This window comes from Erpetoichthys calabaricus, chromosome 2 (assembly GCF_900747795.2).
Source record: "Erpetoichthys calabaricus chromosome 2, fErpCal1.3, whole genome shotgun sequence".
NCBI lineage: Eukaryota > Metazoa > Chordata > Cladistia > Polypteriformes > Polypteridae > Erpetoichthys > Erpetoichthys calabaricus.
Genome location: NC_041395.2, coordinates 319,909,307 through 319,935,116, shown reverse-complemented (window position 1 = coordinate 319,935,116; position 25,810 = coordinate 319,909,307). Strand labels below are relative to the sequence as shown.

General features: G+C 37.8%; 1 protein-coding gene across 1 annotated transcript in view; it reads right to left on the bottom strand.

Moving 5' to 3' along the window:
- tet1 (tet methylcytosine dioxygenase 1) overlaps nt 1–25,810 on the bottom strand; it is a 226,208-nt gene that overhangs the window by 6,108 nt on the left and 194,290 nt on the right. The window contains exons 7-11 of the mRNA XM_051923345.1: nt 20,019–20,227; nt 14,951–15,101; nt 8,940–9,029; nt 2,461–2,598; nt 57–390 (exon numbers count right to left, since the gene is read on the bottom strand). Of these exons, the coding sequence (XP_051779305.1) occupies nt 57–390; nt 2,461–2,598; nt 8,940–9,029; nt 14,951–15,101; nt 20,019–20,227 (922 nt within the window). The remainder of the gene's footprint in view (nt 1–56; nt 391–2,460; nt 2,599–8,939; nt 9,030–14,950; nt 15,102–20,018; nt 20,228–25,810) is intronic.

The window sequence follows — 25,810 nt, the reverse complement described above, 5'->3', positions numbered from 1 at the left end:
TTGTAATTTATTACAAAATTTTTAGTTGTTGCAAAAATAGGCAAGGTAGCTTCTACCATTTAGACTGTGAGGGATGCTGTTCACTTTGCCATCTTTGTGCTTCATGGGTGTTGCTGCTTTCCTCTCCTGGCTGTTCTGTTTCTCAGCTGCTGCTCTCTTTGCTTCCAGTTTTTTTCTCTTGGCTGATTTCATGGGTTCTGCCAGCAGGCGCACTTCCCGCGGAAACGCAGACAGAACTTGGATTGCTCCATTTCGCATTTTATCCCTCTGCTGTTCCTCATTGCCAAATTCATCAGTAGGAGATATTTTGTACAGAGGGAGGACATGTAGCTGCTCATCATCAGGGGTGTTCCCAATTGATCGATTATCCTCTTTTGTTAAAGTGCAAACCTAGGTGAAGAATATTGCAGTGATTGTGATGATCAAAAAGTCTTAACAGTAGTAACACCACCTTGGACATTTTCTCATTTCTAGGAGTTATGAGTCTTCCTACAGTTTTTCCGACTCTATGCTAATTGAGTCGACATACCAGCAATGTCTCTTCTTAAAGCTATTTAATAGTGAAAAAGCTATAATAGAAGTGATGCTGAAAGAAACTTTAAACTATGTTTAGCACAATTGAATGGGTTATCACAAAAACTACAGACAGGGTAGGGTGTGGAAATTCTAGTATTGCAGCCTATGACCGCTATAGAAGTATGTAATTAATTTACTGCATACGTTTCCATATACTACCAAGTATCTGGCCAGAAAATAGTGTAACAGTAATAGGTTATGAAACTGTTTCAAGTTAGTTGAATAAGAAGAACATTTAACAGGTTGTTTCTGACACGGATGTGAGCAAAACTAGAGCACCACAAAGAACAGTCTTGTCTCCTTTTCTCTTCAGTCTGTACACCTCCGATTACACATATAACACCAGCTCCGGTCACTTGCATAAATTCTCAGATAATTCTGCACTTATAGGGTGTAATGATAAGGGGGATGAGACACAGGAGAGGAGTCAGATGGAGAACTTTGTTTTTCAGTGCAAAGAGAATTGTCTGCACCTTAATATCAGCAAAACCAAAGAGCCTCTATGTCCGGTGACTGTTCAAGGAGTGGATGTAGAAGTGGTACTTGGGGGTCCACATTACTGACAAGTTGGACTGGTCTCAGGACACAGAGGAACTAGAGAAGAAAGGGCAGAGCAGGCTCGTTTTCCTTAAGAGACTGCACTCCTTTAATGTGAGGACTGACATCCTTCACATCTTCTTTAACTCTGTGATGGCCAATGTGATTTTCTACACTGTGGTGTGCTGGTCTGGTAACATCACCTCAAGAAAACCCCACAGAATTTACAAGCTAATTAAAAGGGAGAGCTCAGTTATAGGATGCAGTCTGGACCCCCTGGAGGTCATAGTGCAGGAGAGAATGAAGACAAGACTGAGTGCCATTGTAAACACATCTGCACATCCTCTCTCTGACACACTAACACTGAGGGCTTTCAGCTACTGAATTATTCAGCAGAACTGTGTCAAGAAACACTACGGGGGCTCCTTTATACCAACAGCAATACGTCTGCATAATGCCTCACTATGACTGTGACAGCCAGTTCAGAAATTTTTTTCTTTTTATTTTTCTTGCTTGATGGTTATTCTGGTGTGTGTTCAGACCAAAGTGTGTGTGTATATTTATTTTTTTACTTATCTGTCTTTTTCTTCTTTCAGCTGCTCCCATTAAGGGGTCGCCACAGTGGACCATCTGTCTCTATCTATCCCTGTCTTTTACAAAGTACATTATTTTCTGCCACACTGACTACCTTCATGTCGTCCCTCATCACATCCATAAACCTTCTCTTTGGCCTTCCTCTTGCTTGGCGTTATCGTCCTCAGCATTTTTTTCCTGATGTACCCCTCATCTCTCCTGTGCACGTGCATACCGCCAATTGATAATGTCTAGCTACACTATTGCCCGCCACCACCTTACAGTCTCTGATCTCTTTCACATTGCATCTTCTATCTACTTTTTTATTGCATCTGCTATTTACTTATTTTTCAATTTACATATCTGTCTATTTATGTATTTATTTATTTAAAAATAAATAAATCTATCTACCTACCTACCTACCTACCTACCTACCTACCTACCTACCTACCTACCTACCTACCTACCTATCTATCTATCTATCTATCTATCTATCTATCTATCTATCTATCTATCTATCTATCTATCTATCTATCTATCTATCTATCTATCTATCTATCTATCTATCTATCTATCTAAATAATTTATATGCCTCAATCATACTATAAAGCTCCCTTGAAAAATGCTAGAATTGTGTTTCCCTATAAAAAACTTTAACCACTTTTACTTCTCATAAATCAGGGACTATATACATAATAAGAAGACAACTCTTCAAAACCATAAAAACATCTCGGGTGGAAGCAGCAAAAATCTAACCATACAGAAAATACATACGACAGTGCTGCCATTGTTCATGTTGTGGGTGTCTCTGTGAGCATGAGCACAGAAGTCAACACAAGCAGTGACACCTGAGAATGGCCTGCCTTCTTTCAAACCGAGCCTGCAGTCTGATCCAATGTTTTCATACTGAACCTGAAAAAAAAACACATAGTGGGAAATCAATATGAACTGCAGAGAACTGTACGTTTTACTATGAGTTAGTACAGGGGTGGGCAGATTCAGTCCTGGAGGGCCGCAGTGGTTGCAGGTTTTTGTTCCAACCCAGTTGCTTAATTAAAAACCAATCCTTGTCAATTATTTAATTTCATGGCTTACTAGTGCTTTAACTCTGCCATGTCAGGTCATTCTCATATCCTAGATTTATTTTCCTTTCTAAGGATATCATCCAAATGATTTGAAGTCTAAAACAGACGAGTAATTCTCAGTGCTTTACTTTTTTCTCTTCACTTTCCTTCCAAGTATTTAATTAAACCAAATAGTGCATGATAAATACACACAGGTGTAAATGAAAACAAGCTAAATGGAGAAATGCTGGTCTCTTTTGTCATTTGCATGGTATTGCTAATTAGGAGCAATTAAAAACCAAGAATACAGCTGTTTAAGACTAAAATAAGCAATAAGGGTTCAAAATCTTAACGAGCGAGACAACTAAAGTGAAGCTGAAGTGTTACTTGAGCAATAAGGGCTTCTTATTAAGCAACTGGGTTGGAGCAAAAACCTGAAGCCACTGCGGCCCTCCAGGACTGAATCTGCCCACCCCTGAGTTAGTATGTGCAGTGTATAAGGCTGAGTCTAATAACTGACACTGAGTTAATTACGATGATAATCTGCTTACTACTGGACACACAGTTTCAAGATTTGACTAAAAGGTAGGAAAAAAAGAAGACATTTGTCAATATGAAATAAACACTTAAATGAAATGTTTGTCATGCTTTTTTGTCTCCTTTTGGATATTTAAAGAGATTTTAATTGTTCCACCACTATTATTTTTTTCTGTATTAAGTCTGGTGCTGGTTGAACTGTTAGCTGAAATATGTTAAAACACCCAAATCTAAGCTCTCTATGAGTAAATATTGGAAACTCAAAAAATGAAATGAGAGGAAAGGAATTATATAGAGCTGATAAACAGCCAGCTCTGAAATTATAATTTTCAAGCCAGGCATACCACAGACTCAAAAACATTAATGTTTAAATGGAGCATATGTTTAAGATAACCGGCCTTTGTGTATGATTTTTTAGAATTCTGCATGTGTTTATACACATGCATTGCATTTATTGTCCAATGTGTGTATGTAGAGATCTAATTTAGCTTCTCTCTAAAGCAACTTACAAATAATGAATGCTCAGTTTGTTTGTTTCCTTCATTCATGCAGTGTGAATTCTTGCAGGTGAAGCAACTCACTCAGGGTTGCACAGTTAGTCAGCGGTGGAGACTGAACTTGAGCTTTATACTGTAGACCGATGCCTTAGAAAGCTGGAGGCAACATTGTCTGCTTGGCAAAAATACTGTACATCGGCTCTCGAAATACAGATGACATGACAACATGAAATACTTGATCAACGCTTCATTATTCATGTGAGTAAAATGTATTTAAAAATATTTTGACTTGTATACATTGACATCTACTGAATAGGATCCAGCAGGTTTGAGAAAGATATGCATGTTGTAAACAAAGGCAAAGAAGATTTCTACAAGATTAGACCAAACCATACCAAACATTGTCAAAGCTGCAATATGGTGGGTATTATTTTTAAGTTCCCAAATAAAAACATTGGTAACACCTTAGGTACTGCAAAAATGCATTTATTACTCATTTACTCTTATGTAACAAGACCTTAACAAATACTTTAGGTCTTCATAACGCTTACAAAGCATCAGTAAAGTGTTTATTCATCTCTGCAATGTGAACTGTAACAAAATGTCACTTAGGAGTGGTCTGAGGTGGTGTAACTAAAACACATTTCTCTTGATATTGCCTATTTAATATAAGACCTGTGAATCCTTCATATTAACAAGTCATTTTACCATCATGTCAATATGCCACACAGCACAGAGACGAATAACCCATCTACTAAATTAGCTGTCTCTTCTCTCCAAAGCAATGTTTTATAAGTGTTATGAAGGGCTTTGTTAAGGTCTTGTTACATAACAGTAAATCAGTAATAGATGCATTTTTCAAGTACCCAAACTAAATTGTTGCCAAAATTTTTTTTTCCAAACAATGGAATTATACATTTTTAGAAACATAACATTTCCAAACCTGCTCAATCCAATTCAGAGTCATGGAGCACTGGAGATCAGGTCAGGTTGTCAATCAATCACATGAATGACACATTTATAAATATATATATATATATATATATATATATATATATATATATATATATATATATAATATATTCTTTAAGAAATCAAGTCTTCATGCAGATAAAATAATGCCACATTAATGTCTTTTAATATACTGCATCTAAAACTGTCCAAAGTATAACATGGCATATATTGTTTATTGGTGGCAAATTTGAAACAAAAATGGAACTGTGTTAGATAGATAGATAGATAGATAGATAGATAGATAGATAGATAGATAGATAGATAGATAGATAGATAGATAGATAGATAGATAGATACTTTATTAATCCCAATGGGAAATTAGATATGTTCATAGATTTAACAATACAGCTCAGCTTTAAAGAGCTTAGCTTATACTCATTTTCTGGTTTTACTCTTGGATACAACATGCATGCAGTCACTGATACATCAGGGAGAAAAGTGCAATCAGTGTCTAATCAGAATGGACAAGGTAAGCAGCCATGTATAACCAAAGCCTATGGGACAACATGAGTTTATTTGTCAAAATAAGTTGGGTCATGCTTTTCATTCTTTTTCCTTTATTGCTGATAAGCTGTAGGCTTTTTAGTTTACAATTTTATTTTTGTGTTTGATCTTCTATGCTTTTGAATTCACAAATAATATAAACAGGCAATATATATATACAGTGCATCTGGAAAGTATTCACAGCGCATCACTTTTTCCACATTTTGTTATGTTACAGCCTTATTCCAAAATGGATTAAATTCATTTTTTTTCCTCAGAATTCTACAAACAACACCCCATAATGACAATGTGAAAAAAGTTTACTTGAGGGTTTTCCAAATTTATTAAAAATAAAAAAATTGAGAAAGCACATGTACATAAGTATTCACAGCCTTTGCCATGAAGCTCAAAATTGAGCTCAGGTGCATCCTGTTTCTCCTGATCATCCTTGAGATGTTTCTGCAGCTTAATTGGAGTCCACCTGTGGTAAATTCAGTTGATTGGACATGATTTGGAAAGGCACACACCTGTCTATATAAGGTCCCACAGTTGACAGTTCATGTCAGAGCACAAACCAAGCATGAAGTCAAAGGAATTGTCTGTAGACCTCCGAGACAGGATTGTCTCAAGGCACATATCTGGGGAAGGTTACAGAAAAATTTCTGCTGCTTTGAAGGTCCCAATGAGCACAGTGGCCGCCATCATCCGTAAGTGAAAGAAGTTCGAAACCACCAGGACTCTTCCTAGAGCTGGCCGTCTATCTAAACTGAGCGTTTGGGGAAGAAGGGCCTTAGTCAGGGTGGTGACCAAGAACCCGATGGTCACTCTGTCAGAGCTCCAGAGGTCCTCTGTGGAGAGAGGAGAACCTTCCAGAAGGACAACCATCTCTGCAGCAATCCATCAATCAGGCCAGTATGGTAGAGTGGCCAGACAGAAGCCACTCCTTAGTAAAAGGCACATGGCAGCCCGTCTGGAGTTTGCCAAAAGGCACCTGAAGGACTCTCAGACCATGAGAAAGAAAATTCTCCGGTCTGATGAGAAAAAGATTGAACTCTTTGGTGTGAATGCCAGGCGTCATGTTTGGAGGAAACCAGGCACCGCTCATCACCAGGCCAATACCATCCCTACAGTGAAGCATGATGGTGGCAGCACCATGCTGTGGGGATGTTTTTCAGCGGCATGGACTGGGAGACTAGTCAGGATAAAGGGAAAGATGACTGCAGCAATGTACAGAGACATCCTGGATGAAAACCTGCTCCAGAGCGCTCTTCAGCAGGACAACGACCCTAAGCACACAGCCAAGATATCAAAGAAGTGGCTTCAGGACAACTCTGTGAATGTCCTTGAGTGGCCCAGCCAAAGCCCAGACTTGAATCCGATTGAACATCTCTGGAGAGATCTTAAAATGGCTGTGCACCGACGCTTCCCAGCTTGAGAGGTGCTGCAAGGAGGAATGGGCGAAACTGGCCAAGGATAGGTGTGCCAAGCTTGTGGCATCATATTCAAAAAGACTTGAGGCTGTAATTGCTGCCAAAGGTGCATCGACAAAGTATTGAGCAAAGGCTGTGAATACTTATGTACATTTGATTTCTCAGTTTTTTCTATTTTTAATAAATTTGCAAAAACCTCAAGTAAACTTTTTTCATGTTGCCATTATGGTGTATTGTGTGTAGAATTCTGAGGAAAAAAATTAGTTTAATCCATTTTGGAATAAGGTTGTAACATAACAAAATGTGGAAAAAGTGATACGCTGTGAATACTTTCCGGATGCACTGTATATATATATATATATATATATATATATATATATATATATATATATATATATAATATAAAATCCTAAGCCTAAAAGTGCAACAGTGATGTTTTAATATCATGGTTTTTGTCATGCTTTAAATCGGCTTATTTTAAAACCTGCATATATATGTTTGGTATCATTCTTTTCATATTTTATCGAACTTTAATGTGATGTTGTTAGATTTTCAGATTCTTATTCCATTTTTAAATTATAAACTATAAAATATCAAGAACTCACGTACCACAAGATGAGAGTTTGTGCCAAGAGATTTAACCACATCCGGGGCCAGAAATAAAAAACAAAGAGTAGGACAGTTGCTGTACAGGCTCTTAAATGTTCGAAGCGCCGTGCAAGATGCAGATTACATGGCACAGCAGCAATCCAGCAGCTGATCGAGCAAAGAGGAGGTAAAAAAAAAAAAAACTGTATTTGTTTCCCATTGTATCACCGTTTAAGAGGGGGTTTCAGAGGAGTGACCGCTTCTCCTTGGGGTGCGCTCAGCACTCCTCTTCACAACGCGAGTGGCAGAGATGTGAAGTAGCTGGCGAGCAAAGCAAGCAGGGGGGAACCCCCTAGTATATATATATATATATTGTTTGCTTGAAAGCCTCTTTTCTACCAATCATGACTATGTTTCTTGCCCAGAATGGATATTCAGTGCTGGTGGTAACTCAGTATTATTTTAGGTAGGATCTGGTGCATACATACAAAGTCATTTATTGTAGATCATTGGTAATTACACAGCAGAGAGCATTTTTTTTCAGAAATTACAGTATGGATATTTGAAAGTGTATAATATCACTCTGACAACTTTTATTACTGATAAGATTGGACAAAGCTCTGCCTCCTGGTACATTATTACAGCAGAAGAGTTTGCATTTATGGTGAATGGAAATAGTATGCAGCTAACAAGTGCTAGGAATAAGATTTGGGTGTCAGAAAATCAAAAGTTTGTTCTCAATGGATGGTGTGGGCATAGACAATCCTGAACAAGTTATATACTAAATACATAGGGAACTCCACATGTGGTGAGTTGTCATTTCATCTCTGTCAGCTGTGTGTACATCCTACAGCCAGCCCGGTGTTTGTTCTGCTTATACTGTATGTGCAGGCTTTGTCTGCCTTAGTGATGTTCTATTCTGATCTTGAATACAAAATTATTATAGAGTATGACATTTAATTAACTTAATATTTGATTCTTTTATTTTTATATTATGCTTACAGTGCTCATTGTGGTGTTCAAAATGCTTAATGTATTTATTGTCTGGATGCATTTTTGTGCTGCTTTTTGGTTAATTCTGGTGTGGCTCCTGAGCAAAAGGTCTGTCCTGTTGATGTCAGTTTGTCTGCTGGAGTGTAGTATGTCTGACCATACTGCTATTCAAGTCTTGCTCTGAATCATATCTTATATATACAGCGACAGTTCTGATGCTGTTCTTTACATTTAAATTCTTTTCACAAGAATGCTTTTTAAAGATAGTTCTAAACAAGGACATATTTATTCTCCTTAATTAAGAATGAATTGAGTTTCATTATAGAAATTTGTACTGATAAGTACCCGCCCACAAAGATACAAATGCCCACTTTAAGATTTGGTTTAGGATCTGTGTTGACCCCACAGGGGGCAGGTAAAGGTGGGCTGGAATCCACTAGGAGTTACTGAGCAGAAAACACAGACAAGAAGTCACTGGCCCCATGAAAGCAGTTAAGATGCATGCAAGTTCTTGTGGAAAAGCTCATAAAAAAGCAGCTACTGTGTTACGTCTGATTTAACTTTTTATAATATATACACACAAATACATGGGGATAACTTTACACATATTAAATAACTTGTAAAATGAATTCAACATGTATCATTACCTGATTCTGAAATGCTTGGGGAGCCAGCTTTTTATAAATTGGTGCCACATCCGAAGCTAAGGTCAGCAAATTACCTTCAAGTTTCTCTTCCTTAAAAAATATATACAATTATTATAGTCATGAATATTAATAAATAAGAGTTGATTTAAGGAATATGATAAAAAAACATTTTAAATAGAATATGTTTCAAATAATATGTGGCCTTGTAATTCCCTTTTAAATTAAGGGTACTTAGGCCTCTATATTATTACAATCACTAACAGATTATAACAACTTTACAACAGTTTATTAGCTGAAGCATTAATGCTTGACACTACTTCATAGTTTCATCTTTACTGCCATAGTTGTTTACATTTTTTATTATGAAACATATCTCAATGATTCATATAGTGGAACTCTAGAATCAACAGAACAATTTAGATTATTTTTTAAAATGAACATAAAGTCTAGATTAAAGTTTAAAATGAAAATAAATTATTCTGTTAATTACTGCTTATAATGTCATTAATGCTGATATTTAAGAATCTTCATATACTGTATTTGTATCCCTTCAATAAAGGAAGCCTTACTGAAGTGTTCTTTGAACTAATATTGACATACAGTAGCTTCTATTGGAAAATGTTGTAGAAAATAAAGATTGTTTAGTAAGTTGCTTCAGAATAGTACAGTATATAAAACATATTATATATACAGGATAATGAAAAAATGGCTGCTCTCTGAAACACTCTAATTGTGCCTACTATGAAAGAGTCACCCATTTACTAAAACGTCAGGGAAACAGGAACTTACTGTATGTCAACACCACCAGGCACAAAACAGCAAATAACTTTCTATGGGATACTAGAGACTGTCATACCTGCTTATTTCAGGCAGCAGTTGGAGCAAAGCAGAGAGGATACCAACCAATCATAGGGCATTGTCAAACTGTATTGTTTTGTACAGACCATTCCTGGTGTTCCTACACTTATGTTTTGTACAGTAAGTACCCTGTGACAGTGAACACTGCAACTGAAGAAGAAGTTAAAATATAACTTGCTTTGTAAATGATTCACAATGATTCTCATCATGAAAAGAACTCTATACAAGATTGTCCTGCATTGGATTGGAGGTTTTTTCAGGATTTGTTTCTGCCTTGTTCCCAGTGCTTTCAAAATTGACTCCAGTTCTTTAAAAGCCTGAATTAAGCACTTTGAGAATGAGAAAGGTGCCATATAAATAACATTTATTATTATTAATAATTATAATAATAAAGTGTGTTCATTAAATGAGTGGATGGACATAATCATCAAACAAATCAATGAAAGAACTTATCTAGCAATTTTAGTCATCCTGCTATTTTTATTAAAAAGCCAAATTCTTGATTTTGACATTATTTCAGTTCTTACATTTAGAGAATACGCAAACCCAAGTATAACATACAATATTCACACATGCATTTTGTGTATTTCCCTATTGTGTTGATTATGGTAATCATATCATGTGCCAAGTGAGGACAACGGAAGATGTAAACTGAGCTCGGCGTCACTTATCATAGTAGTAAGCTTGTGGTATTGTCTAACTACGTGAACCTTGAATCCACTTAAGCATCTGTCTGGCCTGGCATGAATATCAATTGAGAAAAGACTGCTGCAAACACATTGGTATCTCACATGCTTCTTCAAGAGACTGGCCTGTATTTCTAAATGGGTCGATTTTTATACAAAAAACTTACAGTAAATTCATTTTATTTTAATCTTTCTGCTGTTTGAGGGCATTGCACATGAGTTCTTAATATTGTGGGTGTTCTCAGCATGACACAAGATTAAGCACAACACCCACTGCACCCACTACATGGACAAGAGCAATAATAATAATACAAAAAAATATTTTCACAATATCAAGGACTGTCTTCCAGTGCATTGGTTAATATCTCTTAATAATACTTTTCTTATGGATACACCATTTTGTTCTGTAAGACTCTTAACAAAATAATGTATCATTATTCATAAACGTAAATTACACACATATAGCAAGTTCCAAATAAAATAACCACCTCTTCATCTTACTAAGCAGAGCCACACACTGACTCAGTTGTCATGTTTCCTTTTATGAATGTGGCTTTTTAAACTCCTACCTTTAGCAAATTAGGAGAACAGGCCATTAAAGCTCTTTACAGCCAGACCTCTCTGTGTATAAATGTCCTCTGTGAAGCTGTACACGCTCTGTCAGTGGACATTAGTCTAACAGTATATGTGCAATTGCTGAATATTGTTGAATATGATTAAAAAACACAGAAGTGCCTCTCCCACCATATCAATTTCCAGTTATTCTTTCAACACTATATTCTTTTTATAATTTATCCTGCCCTGCCCATCTATCTTTGTCTACTACAGAGTCTCAAAGCAGCTAATTACATTTATATAGATCTTTTCTAATCTATGAAAAGTGCTTCATAGGCCACTTCAACCACTACCAATATGTAGCATCCACCTGGATGATGTAACAGCAGCCATTCACCACACATTAGCTATTAGGTTTTGAAAGGGTGAGAGAGATAGTTAGCCAGTAAGGGACAGGGGATGATTAGGGGGGGGCAGAATGACCAGGGCGTGGTGGGAAATTTACTAATAACATCACTTTGTTTGTGCCCAAGAATCTTTTATGTCCACAGAAAGTCAGGACTTCAATGTTAAGACACATCTGAAAGCAGGAGCTATTTTAGCGGCACAAAGTCTCTGTCACTGCACTGTGGCATGGGGATCCACACACAGACCATAGGGTAAGAGCCCCCTTCTGGATTCACCAGCATCTCTTTCAGCAATAGTCTAAACCTTTTCCTAGATGGTCCCCCATCCAAGTACTGGCAGGGACCAAACATGCTTAACTTCAGGTGGATTACCTGTTACCTGAAATGCAGGTGGTATGGCTGCTGGCTTTGTCTTAGCAGCACTGGATGGATGGCAGATGTGATGTCTGTCCTCTGCATTCATATTCATCAATGCATCCTTACTCCCTCATATTGAGCTGCTTTTAAGGATGCCAATTAGCTTAACAAATAACATATGGAATTCATTAGAAGAGTATCTTTAGAAAGTCCTCTGGCACATATGTGCACACCTAATATTGATAGTTACTGCACTGTAAATGGGACCAAGGCCATACTGGCTGAAAAGGCAGTAGGGCTAACCATTACCCCAAAGTGCCAACCTTTACGGTGCATATTTGCCAATATTCCTAATTGGCTGTTTATTAATTTTCAGATTTTATGTTCACACAGTTACTCTGGTTCATGACCTAATTATGACGGTATTTTATTTGCCAATCTCTTATTTATTTTTATTATTCAAGAACAGTTTGGAAATATTTTAATCGTGAGTATACTTATCGCTTTCACTAAATATTTTATATGTTTTGACGAAAGCAACATACATCATGTTAACTTTTTCAGTAGTACCTGACATTTTTTGCATTAACTGCACTAAAATAGTGTACAAATAATTCATAAAGCATTTAGACATGGAAACTTCATGAATACATGAATTTCACAAAGGACTGTAAACAAAAGTCTATGCCTTTGAAATAATTTTACACAATTAAACTACTTCCTTAAATTACATTTCATTAAGATGTAATGGGTGAAAACATGGCCTGTGTGACTTGATTAGTCAAGTCAAGTCAAATCAAGTTTATTATTATAAAGCGCTTTTAAAAAACAGCCAATACTGACCAAAGTGTTGTACAATCATAAATAAATAAATTTATCACATAAAATGTAAATAAAATAAACTAAAACAAATTAAAATATTAGCTGCCAGATGAAAATAAAAGAAAGGACAAAGATGCCTCACTCATCAATGATTCAAAAGCCAGTGTGAAGAAGCACGTCTTTAGTAATGACTTAAATGTGACTAAAGAGGGGGCCGCTCTGATATACTCTGGTAAACTGAGAGGGAGCAGCTACTGAAAAAGCCCCGACTCCTCTCTGTTTATACCTTGATCTAGACACCACTAGGAGCAACTGGCTAGATGACCTACTGTATGTACCCTCTTTTGGGTGTAAATTTTTAAAAGATCTGAGAGGTAAAAGGGTGCAAGTCCATTTAGGCATTTAGAAACCAATAACAAAATTTTCAAATCAATTCAAAAATGAACTTGAAGCCAATGACGTGAGGCGAGTACTGGAGAAATATGGTCATGTTTGCAAGTGCGAGTTAAAAAACTGTCTGCAGCATTCTGCACCATCTGTAGGCAATGTAAAGATGCCCGATCAACCCCTAGGTACAGACTATTACAGTAATCTAACCTAGAGGGAATAAACGCGTGAACTGCTTTTTCGAGATCATTTTGAGATAAAAAGGCCCTGACCTTTGATAAATGTCTCAACTGATAAAAACAGGATCTAACCACAGCATTGATCGGTTTATCGAATTTAAAAGTTTTCTCAAAAATAATCCCCAAGTTCTGGGTATAAGGCCTCTAATATGATACCAGAGAACCAACAGCACTGTTTAGAGAAGTTTCAGCATTTTTAAAAAGCAATATTCCTGTTTTCTTTTCATTGAGCTGAAGAAAATTTATTGGCATCCAGGATTTCATTTCATTTAAACACTTGTGTAACCAGGGCGCTGAACTGCCCTGCAGTGTTTTAAGTGGCAAGTAAAGCTGAGTATCATCAGCATAACAGTGAAAAGAAAAAACATATTTCCTAATAATGGAACCTAGAGGCAGCATGTAAAGAGTAAAAAGTACAGGACCAAGAATGGGGACTCATGGAACACCAGAGCTAAGAGGGGATGAGGAGGAAGAAGAATCAGCAAGGCATACAGAAAAACTATGATTTGTTAAATAGGACTTAAGCCATTCAAGGGCAATACCTTGAACCCCACATACTGACTCAAACGTGATCAGACAATTGTGTGATCCACAGTATCAAATGCTACAGTAAGATCCAACATAATCAAAATTGCAACAACACCAGAGACAGTTAATAAAAGAAGATCATTATAAACCTTTAAAGTGCAGACTGAAAATCATCTAAAGTACCATTTTAATTTAAAAAATCTTCAGGCTGGACAAGAACAATTTTTTTCAACAATCTTAGCAGGAAAATGCAATTTAGCAATAGGTCTATAATTGGACAGAGTAAAGAGATCCAAATTCTGCTTTTTTATCAGAGGCTGCACCTCAGCATATTTAAATGCTGCTGGGACATTACCTGAAGACAAGCTGTCATTTATCAAGGCAAGAATACTCAGACCAACAGTATCAAAAACTTTCTTGAGTAAACGAGGGGGAATAATATCAGTAGTACAATTATAGGGTCATAGGCATTTAAGCAGTTCATTTAACTGTAGCAGTGAAATGGGCTGAAAGTGATCAAAAATAGCCGAACACACTGGAGGTCCTGAAGGATCATATACAGGTAAAATAATAGATGATTGAATGGCAGTGATCATTTACAAAAAAAGTTTAAAAAGTCTTCACAAATATTAGGAGATGCTGTGAAACTGCCTGAATCACTTGGGCTAACTATAGTGTTAATGGTGTTGAATAAAGCCTGTGGACTATGAGAATTATTTGAGACTAGCATGGCGAGCTAATGTGACTTTACATCTTTGACTGCTTTCTGATATTCTCTTAAATAATTAAATTAAATGCCTCAAGAAATACGCCAGTTGTCTTTCTTCCACCTTCATTCAGCACATCTATAGTACATGCATGTCTAAGAGCACAGGGGGTTTTGTTAAGCTAAGGCTCTGACTAATACTTGTAGCGCTTACTCTTAAATGGAGCAACAGAGTCCAAAACAGACATGCACGTACATTCAAACTGGCTGAAGATTTCATCTACACTCAAATTAAAAGATTGTACAGTGATAAATAAAGAAGATTCTTTTAAAGCACAAGAAAAACAATTTGCCACTGTTGAAGTGATACATCGTGCACAACATGCAGCAATGTGTGGTTACTAGTATTTATGTTTCCTTTACCTTTTGTATTGACATTTATTCAATTTAATTCAATTCAACTCACCTGTTTTGGATCATCTCCCAGAAGCCTGAACCTACGAGGGATTTTGCTGCGAGCAAACTTGCAGCCATTGAAGTACATACTCCATGAGCAACCAAATGAGAAGGATGCACCACAAGTCTCTGGATCAAGGCCCTGACAGGCACAAGTGCGGCTAAAATTAAATATATAAGCATATTAATATATACCAAATTTCAAAAGGAGATAACTGGCATGGTTCATGAATAAACAGCATTGTGATTATCAATTATACAAAGCATTTACCTTACTTTATGATAACATTGTATTTTCTTCACTGGATGCATATGTTGCACATGTAGACATAATGTATCATTTAATTTGTGGTTTTAATTTAGTTTCTTTCAGAACCTGCAGTGTTTAGTTTAGTATAAGTTTGACGATAGATAGATAGATAGATAGATAGATAGATAGATAGATAGATAGATAGATAGATAGATAGATAGATAGATAGATAGATAGATAGATAGATAGATAGATAGATAGATAGATAGATAGATAGTGTCAAACATACAAGCAAAGGAAGCACATCACTGGCTCTGGTCAAGAGTCGACATAGTCGGTAACCACCTTTCCATTTCCCTTTAGAGTGAAGGAGGAAATCGTTGGCACTCCCTGATGTCACTTCCACCACATCAGTGGAAGTTCTACCCTTTCCGGTCTTTCCACTATTTAAAGAACATGCAGACCAGACTGGAAGTCGTCTTTCATTTTACACCCTGCTTCAGGAGGGAGCAAAGGTTTTTAACAGAGATCCCTTTATGTTTACTGGACTACTGATTCATCCTTTTTATTTCATATTTGTGTCATTTTTTTTGTATAAATTCAATGGGGTTCCAGGCTGGCATCAAAACACTTTGACATGTCACACTTTTTCCCATTACAGTAGATACATAGATAGATACTTTCTTGGACCCATGGGGAATCTATGGTGTCACATTTACTATACATAATGTAAGTATGTCTGAGACAACTGAACTTGAGAATAGTAAAAATAGGGTCCAAATATAAACACTAGCGTTTTATTCACACTCCTTCAGAGAATAGCCAGAGAGAGAGACCCCAGGAAAAAAAACATCACATTCCCCACTTTCCTGTTCTCGCCAGGAACCATATCCGGACTCTTTTTTTTTTTTCTCTTTTTCTCATTCAACGGAGCATGCATGATAATTAACAGACACTGTAACAACAATTAACAGACTTACAATAATAATAACAACAGTCAGATATTTATAGAAACAGGCAGAAATGTTCCAACAGTGCTGAAGTATCTGGGCCTCCTTAGAAAATAAGGCTGTTTCTGGACCTTTTTGCATATATTTTCAGTGTTTTTTGGCAAATCTAAATTTCAATCCATACACTTTTATTCCCAAAAAAAACTCAGTTTTTACTATTGAGTATATCATTCTCTCACACTTATAATTATCCATTTCCTATAACTTTTTTTTAGTAATAGAACCTGGTTAGTATAATGACTTGAAATAAACAGAACTGAACCAAAATCAAAAACAAGTAAGATATGGTAGAAAGCCTAGTTTCTATTAGGAACTAACAGAGGGTAGAGTAGATTATGGTTTGTAGAACGTAACTTAGTACTTTTCTGTATAAAGCATTTGGAGGTTTTTTTTTACTAATATTATTGGCAGAAAGTGTGGTGTAGGGGTTAAGGCTTTGGACCTTGGACAACCTTGAAATTGTGGATTCCAATCCTACTACTGACACAGTGTGCCCATGAGCATGCCACTTCACCTGCCTGTACTCCAATTTAAAAATAAAAGAAACGTAACTAATTGTATCATAAATGTTGTAAGTGCCTTTGATAAAGGGATCAAGTGATAATAATATTATTAGATTACTGGAGTGGCTTACTCTTGAACAATTCTATACACAATTGTCCACAAGTGAAACATTCCTTTATTACATTAATTCCTGCTTTCTTCTGCTTTTCCTAGTGACTTGGCTTTTGTTGATCGTCATTGCAAAACACAATTTTACTGGTAAGTGCATTCTTTTGAAATGAAACAGGTAATCATTAAGAATCAAGTGAAATTTGAGCATATATTATTATCATTATTGGATGTTTACAGTTTTTATTTGTTTATGCCATTCAGCCAAGCACAGTATGCGGCTTCCTCACTAGAAATTCAACAGCTACTATTTGATCAACAGCCACTATTTGAAACAGACGTTGAGTTATACTGCTATTTACATGTTGTGATTGAAGAGCCTGGGTTAATGTTGGAGGGGTTTGGGGCCCCCTTATAATTTTCTCCGCCACGATCGAGAGGTGGAGGTCGACAGAGTGGAAAAAATAACCAAAATGAGAGCTGCTGCACATCTAACAGTGTCCATAGCTAACATCAAAAACAGCACTTGAAAACACATAAACAAATAGTCTTGATTATGGAATATGACATTGTAAAACAATCCATCAGTCTGAAGATGGATTTTCCAATACAGAATTACAAGACATTTTCTTAGTAGTTGTAGGTAGCAACTGACCGCAAAGATACCAGTCAACCAGGGGGCTCATTCATGCCTGCATCCCCACCAGGAGATTTCCAGCTACCATTCAACATGGCATGATATACTTGCACTAAGCAAAGTAAACCCCACAAAAGCAAAGGGAAAAATTTTAAATCTACAAAGATGGCGCCCCAGCCTGAAAACAATGTTCTGAAAAAGCAGGTTCAGAACTTCCTTTAAACATAAAATGATCCAACAAAAGCCATATCAACATTTATGTCCAAGGTACTAGTTTTAGCCATAAAGAAGTAACCTGTGTGTGAAGAAATATTTCTTTTATTTCTGAAATACCCTTGATGTTCTTTCATTGTGACCCTATGTTCTTGCTAATTAATTTATTTTAAAATAACATGTGACAGGTGACTTCCTTATCCCCTTAATAACTGAGGTAGGTAGCAATTGTGCATTATTTTCCTCAACCACTTAGGGATAGCAATTTCATTGTCTTGCTTAACTACATTGTTTATCTCAGAGTACGTCTTTTTGTCTCATCTTAGAATATGTCTCTTACATTTACAAAAGACACCCCCCCTGTTTATTTTAATCTGGACCTTTAAATGTGTTTCCAAACCCATAAGGAGCAATCTTCCTTCATTTCTTTCTACAACCCCCACCCCCCTTCCAAAAAATTACAGTAACTCCCAAACCCAAATACCTGTTTTTAGTAAGTTTCGATATTGCAAACTCTCACATGAAACATAACGTCTTGTTTATCATTACCTAGTTGTGATGTTATATTTGACATAACCTACACATTGAGATTTGTGTAGTCGGACAGTGGTGGTGTGATGCACTTAGCCAAGTGTGTGCTTCATTTTACTGTGTCCACCATATGTAATAATAAATCTGAGCTAAACCGATTACATTTTGAACCACTGCATAGCCTTTTGTTTTTGAAAAAGCCACAACTGTTGCCCACCTGCATGTCATCATTAAGTTTGCAATACCAATCACAGATCTGCATTTACAAAAAACAAAGAGGAAAAAACAAAAACGCATCCCAAATTAACCAGTGGAGCCAAACCACGACTGAACAGAATGAAGTGTGATTTTTTTCTATAGGTGATGCTGTTTTTCCACCAAGGACTATTATGTAGTTGTATGTAGTATGTTCAACAGTAAGCAGCTCAATTGAACTAAAAATATTAGCCCCTGGTAAAAAAAATACAAATATTGTATACTATAAAGTATTTAGTTAGTTACAAAGTTTGCTGTACTTCTGATAGATCCAAATAACCAACAGCACTATAACCGAGGACCATTGACTGAGAAAAAGTCCTGGGGCAAAGCCAACTAACACAGTTAGTCTTTCCATTAAGCCCCACAATCCTAAAGTCTGTCTAGTACCCCTACTACAGACTTAATTTACTGCTGTTGTAGGATTCTTGAAATATGGAAAACAAATCAATAGACAATATTCCAGAGGTAGTAATCACCTAGGGAGTTCTACAACTTAAATATAAAGTCATTTGACTAGTGTTAGGTCTGTGTTAAAATTTTAACTTTGATATTAATACCAGCTTTCAGACCTCAGTTCCATATGCTATCAAAACAGTCCTGAAGCAAATAATGAATGACCCCAAAACCCCCCACCTTACGCCAGCCTTCTTGGATGCGCCACACAATGGCTCGCCTCCCTGTTTGCATTGCGCTATGCAGAGCTTCCCTCCCTTAGCCATGAAGTCCCAATTACATCAAAGCAATAAGAGGGAATCCCCTGTGTAGGCCCGACCTTATTGAAGCAAGTAGTTTTGTTTCATAAAGTCTACAAAACTGAGGTACTGCAATATTAAGTGTCTAGTCTAGTTGAGATGGGGGTTTTGAGAGGAAAGCTGGCATATACTTTCAGCACCGAAAACCCCAAAATGCTAATACCGTACCATTTTAAATTTGGGTTTTTCAGTACTTTTCCAGTACTGCTATGCTATGTCACACAGCAGGGGTCCTATATAATGCAGAAGCCTATTAGACTTTTTAATCAAAGTTGTAAACTGTCCGGTTCTGAAGACAAATAAGTCCTTTTTTCTAACTCTACACTAAAATTGTGTATGCAGGTGTACAGGTTTTACTTGCTATGTGATGAAATTTACATCAAACTTCATTTAGCACTTATTTACATTTTGCATAGGTACCTTTGCAAATGTCTTATTGACTTTAGGGTATCTGCTGATCCGCTTAATTTAGTTTCATTGGAAAATGTATTTAACGTGTTTGACACATTTGTTTCTAAATTATCTATAAAAGTTAAAATAGAAGAGGCTTCAGTACCCAGTTTTTTAAGACACCATATTTGCTGTACATCAATTCAGAAAAAGATTCTCATAACCATATTCTGTAAGACATTTCTGCTCCCATTTGCACACTACAGCCTCAATCCTTGTTCCTTGAAGATGGGTGATTACTTTGTCATCAAAAGCTACTAACGGTGTCAACATGCCACTCAGTATAAAACCTTCACAAAACACAGACTACTGAGCAATATTTTTGTGAAATAAGTAGTTAGAAAAAGCTTAATTATGCAACTTACTCTTCATTTAGTGCACACCGTCTGCTTGTGGGAGAGCCGTACTTCCGCAAAGTCTCAGTCAGCTCTTTGTAAAGAGTGTCAGCAACGACTTGAGGTATTCCCTCCCATGCCAGAATAAGAATGACAACCACAGCATTCTGGCAGTGGTGACCAGCTCTCTGCCTAACCAGACACAGAAGTTTTTCCTCCTCGCTGCCACGTCTGATTACCTGAGGGGAAAAAATACAAAGGGGTAACAATGTATTTGTATCACAAAATGAAGCTTTTTTAATAGACCCAACACATAATAAAAGATTTCTGTGATTCTTAGAAAAACGTAAATCAACTTTTTGCTTTTAAATACTTCTTGTATTGCTTTCAAAATAGACATTTTTGTCAGCATTTGTAAAATGATGTCCTGTCATCAAAAAACTGAAAAAAATAGGCTAGCATCAGGTGTGACTTGAAAGATATTATACATATTGTTTAGTTAATTCCTATTATCTCCTATGTAATAAAATGCTGATTTGTGGCTGTGTTCGGTTCCACCGAGCAATCTGATTGGCCAGTTTGGCTTTGGTGATTCAATCGAAAGAGGAAGTGCAAGTGAGAGACATATGAGGAGGAGTAAAAGCGTAGGAGGCAAGCAGAGAGCCGCTTTCAAAGATAGCAACTTTAAAGATGTAAGGGAGACTAGCAAGGCGCTTCATGTCTAAAAAGAAGGCTTTACAAGAACACGCCTGACAGAGGGAGTGCCTGGCAAAAGAGGTTCAGACAAATGAGGATACCGAGGAAAGGCGCTTATGGTACATGTAGGGTAAGACATTTCAAACATTATAAAATGAATTCTGTTACCTGTTTTTGGCAGGTAATGTGGCTATTTATATATAATTCTCTGATAGGCATCATAATATGTATAATACTGGATCTTATAGATGCTAATCAATAAGATGATCCATCCATCCATCCATCCATCCATCCATCCATCCATCCATCCATCACTTGCTGAATCTTCTTGTTCCATTATTGAGGAAGGTGCAAGGCAAAAGTCAATCCTGAATGCAATACTGTTCTATCATAACACACACTTACACACTCATACTGGCACAATATGAGCCATCAGTTAAATTAAAATGCATGCATTAGTGATGTGGGATAAACTGCAGTACCCCAACAAAACCTATAAGGATGTTCTGGAGATTGTTTAAACTGCACAGGGCTGCCCTAAATGGAATAATATGACATTAAACAGCTTTAATTAAAGAGCACATTGGCATATGCAAAAAATGTTTCCTGTTGACAATATTTAAATCCTTTTTATATACTTACAATTATCACACCAAAGCAAATGGAATCACTGTTTTGACATTTCCAAAATGCAGGCAAAATTACTCAGGGTTGCACACTGATCCAATGGCATGAATTAAAGCCAAGCCTTGTAGTTTACAGCCAAGTGCCATGTGCTCTAAGCTTTAGTTTTCTATGCCATACATCACATTAAAGTGCTGCCCAGTAAGTCTCAGTGTTTTTATTTTAAATGGAGGCATTTCAAGTCACTAGCAAATGCATTTGTTAGAATTTATGTTTGTCTGGTTTGAGATCATAGCACTTTTAAAGGTATTACCGTAACTATATTGCTGCAATAGACTATATGTACACGGTAGTGCTGACGTACTTCCAGTGAGGTCTCGGCCAGCACAGTCACTTTCGTTGTCCACACTGCAGTTGTGATTTTTGTTTAGTGGAGAGAATGTCTGAGAAAAAGAAGTTGAAGTTTCAGCGTACTGATAGCTCTACAGCTGAACACTGTTGTGCATCTTTATGTTCAGCTTCCAGTAAGTACAGCAAGGTACTTAGTTTTCATACATTTCCCTTCAATGTGAAATCCTGATCTAAATGGATCATCGCTATCCAGAGAGAGAGAGCGTTACATTTAGTCCCCATTCCCGAGTTTGTAGCTGGCATTTTAAAAAAAGATGATTTTCATAGGCAAGGGTCTGTGACAGGGTGGCACTGTTGAAGAAGGGATCGGTCCCTGCGTTGTTTGCGTGGAATAATTTCTCCGTTCCACTTTCAAGAACGGGGGTTTGGGAAAGGAGAAAGCAAGTGACGGAGGATGACACACCAGGCGATGAGGAGGATGATAAAATCCTAGAGGAACATAACTGTGCTTCTTCTCCATATCCAGTGGCTGTTGACCTAGCTCTTGTTGAAAACATGTCTCTCAGAAAGGAGATCCTCCAGCTGAGAGAATAAATTGAGACAGTTAGGCATTCACCGTTTTGCTGGCTTTGACAAAGACATTTGCTTTTTAACACAGGTAGGATGTGCAGCAGACTCATGTTATTATGTATTAAGCTTGCATACATATTCACCTGTCCCTGAATAAAGTTTAATGTCTAATTATGTCTACTGTTTTTAAAGAAACCTCATGTAATCACATATACAAAGCAGACACAAATTTTTAATACATCCAGCTCTTATCTTTGTAATTGTAGATGTAGCTTGTAACATATAGTTTGAAGTGTTTGGCACAGTGATTGAATAATGCGACTTCCATCTGGGCACATCTTGAAGCGATCGGGTGAAAAATGCCATAACTAGTCTGTTTTGATATTAGCACCGGAAGTGAAGATGCTGGCTGACGCGGAATCTGGAAGAGAGTGTGCATATAGCCTATTAGGTGCCTGGTAGTTTGTTTCAGACTATGACAGCTCTGTCCCTGTTGAATATCAAATCATAATCAAAACTTGTTAAAACTCATTGATCCAGCTTGTGATTTCTGGGCCCACAACTAATCCCGGAAGCATTTGGCACAAGGTAAGGGCAAACAACTGGGTGGTATGCTAGTCATTTACAGGGTCAGCTCACGCACACACATACACACACACACTCCAGACAATGTAAAATCACAAATTTAAACTGGGAAGTGGGTGAAAAATTGGAGTACCAAGAGAAAAACCCACCGAGACATGGAGAGAACAAGTAAACTGAATGTCAACAATGAGAGGACAGAGGATTCAAACCCAGGATGTCTGACCTGTGAGGCAGCAGTGATAACCACTGTGTCACTTGATGTGAAGTCATCTTCTTCAAAGCTCTGTTATTAGCTTGCACAGTCTGCTCCAGTAAAACAAGATTCCTTTTTATGGTGCTTGCCATGTATACATCTATTACAATGTTAAAGCCTTTTGAATGCTGACCTCTTTGAAATTACAAATGCTCTTGGCTTCCTGACAAAATTACCATGCTCATCTTTGGGATATGAGAAATTAACACTACTGCTATGAAAAAAAACAAGTCAGTATAAGACAAATATAGAAAATCGACATCAACAATGAATGCCATTTGAATAGCACAGCGCACTTAAGCACTGTAACTGCATGTGTGTGTCACTTTATGGCCACAGTCTAGCCTTTTTCAAATGGATGATGCATTGCGTTACAAAGAAATATGTAATCTTAAGATGAGTCCATGAATATGACAGTAACTTTAATTTACTCCAAATAACTTTAGAATCCAAAATTGTTTTCCATCAGAGGAGGTCGCGGAACAGTGGACCAGCTCTACACCCTTAGCAGGGTCCTGGAGGGTGCATGGGAGTTTGCCCAACCAGTCTACATGTGTTTTGTGGACTTGGAAAAGGCATTCGACCGTGTCCCTCGGGGAATCCTGTGGGGGGTACTCCGAGAGTATGGGGTACCGGCCCCCTTGATAAGGGCTGTTCGGTCCCTGTACGATCGTTGCCAGAGCCTGGTCCGCATTGCCGGCAGTAAGTCGAACCCGTTTCCAGTGAGAGTTGGACTCCGCCAGGGCTGCCCTTTGTCACCGATTCTGTTCATAACTTTTATGGACAGAATTTCTAGGCGCAGCCAGGGCGTTGAGAGGGTCTGGTTTGGTGGGCTCAGGATTGGGTCACTGCTTTTTGCAGATGATGTTGTCCTGTTTGCTTCATCAGGCCGTGATCTTCAGCTCTCTCTGGATCGGTTCGCAGCCGAATGTGAAGCGGCTGGGATGAGAATCAGCACCGCCAAATCCGAGACCATGGTCCTCAGCCGGAAAAAGGTGGAGTGCCCTCTCAGGGTTGGTAGCGAGATCCTGCCCCAAGTGGAGGAGTTCAAGTATATCGGGGTCTTGTTCACGAGTGAGGGAAGAATGGAGTGTGAGATCGACAGGCGGATCGGTGCGGCATCCGCAGTAATGCGGGCTCTGCATCGGTCTGTTGTGGTGAAAAAGGAGCTGAGCCGCAAGGCGAAGCTTTCAATTTACCAGTCGATCTATGTTCCTACCCTCACCTATGGTCATGAGCTATGGCTAGTGACCGAAAGAACGAGATCGCGAATACAGACGGCTGAAATGAGTTTCCTCCGCAGGGTGTCTGGGCTTTCCCTTAAAGATAGGGTGAGAAGCTCAGTCATCCGGGAGGGGCTCAGAGTAGAGCCGCTGCTCCTCCGCATCGAGAGGAGTCAGATGAGGTGGCTCGGGCATCTGATCAGGATGCCTCCTGGACGCCTCCCTGGTGAGGTGTTCCGGGCATGTCTAACCGGGAAGAGGCCCCGGGGAAGACCCAGGACACGTTGGAGGGACTATGTCTCTCGACTGGCCTGGGAACGCCTTGGGATTCTCCCGGAAGAACTAGAAGAAGTGGCCAGGGAGAGGGAAGTGTGGGCATCTCTGCTCAAGCTGCTGCCCCCGCGACCCGACCTCGGATAAGCTGGAGACAATGGATGGATGGATGAACTTTAGAATCCCCAGTCCTCAATCTAATGAAGAATTTTTGGGTTGAGGTGGAACAGGAAGTTTGCAGCATGAACAAGTAGCTAAAAATTCTTCTTGAATTGTGTGAGCCTACTAAATCCCTAAGCGATGTTTCCAGCACTTTTTTAAGGCCACAACTCAAAGAATGGACTTGAATCCCATCTTCCTGCTTGTGCATACATGTTCTAATGGTACTCCAGTTTCCACAGAAATGTGAACTTTTGAGATGGCCCAGTACAACTCAGTGTAGATGTATCCAAGAGTATGGCCTGAAATGGACTGGCACCCCATCTAGAGCTCTTTCCTCTTCTTGCACCCAATGCTTCAGCCTCCATGACCCTGAAATCCAATTAGGCAGCAGCAGAAAATGGATGTTAAATGTTATCTTGAGCCAAATAATGAGAGAATGCTGACTTGGTGATGATTCACACTAAATGACCCCAGTATATTTGAAGAGAGAAATGAGTCAGATGGCAACTGTGAGTAGTTTAATATGAATAATAAAAGGTAAGTCCACAAGCTTCTTCAATATATATTAATCAGGAAAAAACTGACACAGCTAAAAGCTGCCAGCTTAAAAGTCATAGTGAAGCCTAAGATGATTACAAGGTACAAGTGATGTGAGTTTAGGGGTGACTAAAGCTCACAGATCATACCTTGGTCAAATAAAACAGTGAAAGGGAACAGGGAGAAATAAATTTAGTCTAAATGAACAAGTAAATAAATGGAAGTGAATGGAAAAAGTATATCACTTCAAATTAAGGCAGTCAGCCATGTGTTTATGACATTTTGGACAGGATTTCTTTTCTTTCTTGCTCAGAATTCCTAACTCATTTAGAAAACATCTGTCACCTAGCACAATTTGACATTGTGCCACAATGAAATCCCAACACCTTATAAAATGTGCATTATTAAATTATTTAACATGTAAAAAGAAAAGCTGCCACCATTATGCCATAATGCATACCATTCTATCCTTTGTAAATAACAAATTAAACAGATGCATTCTAGATAAAAACACACTTTCACTAAGCTTCATCAAATGCAACATCTGA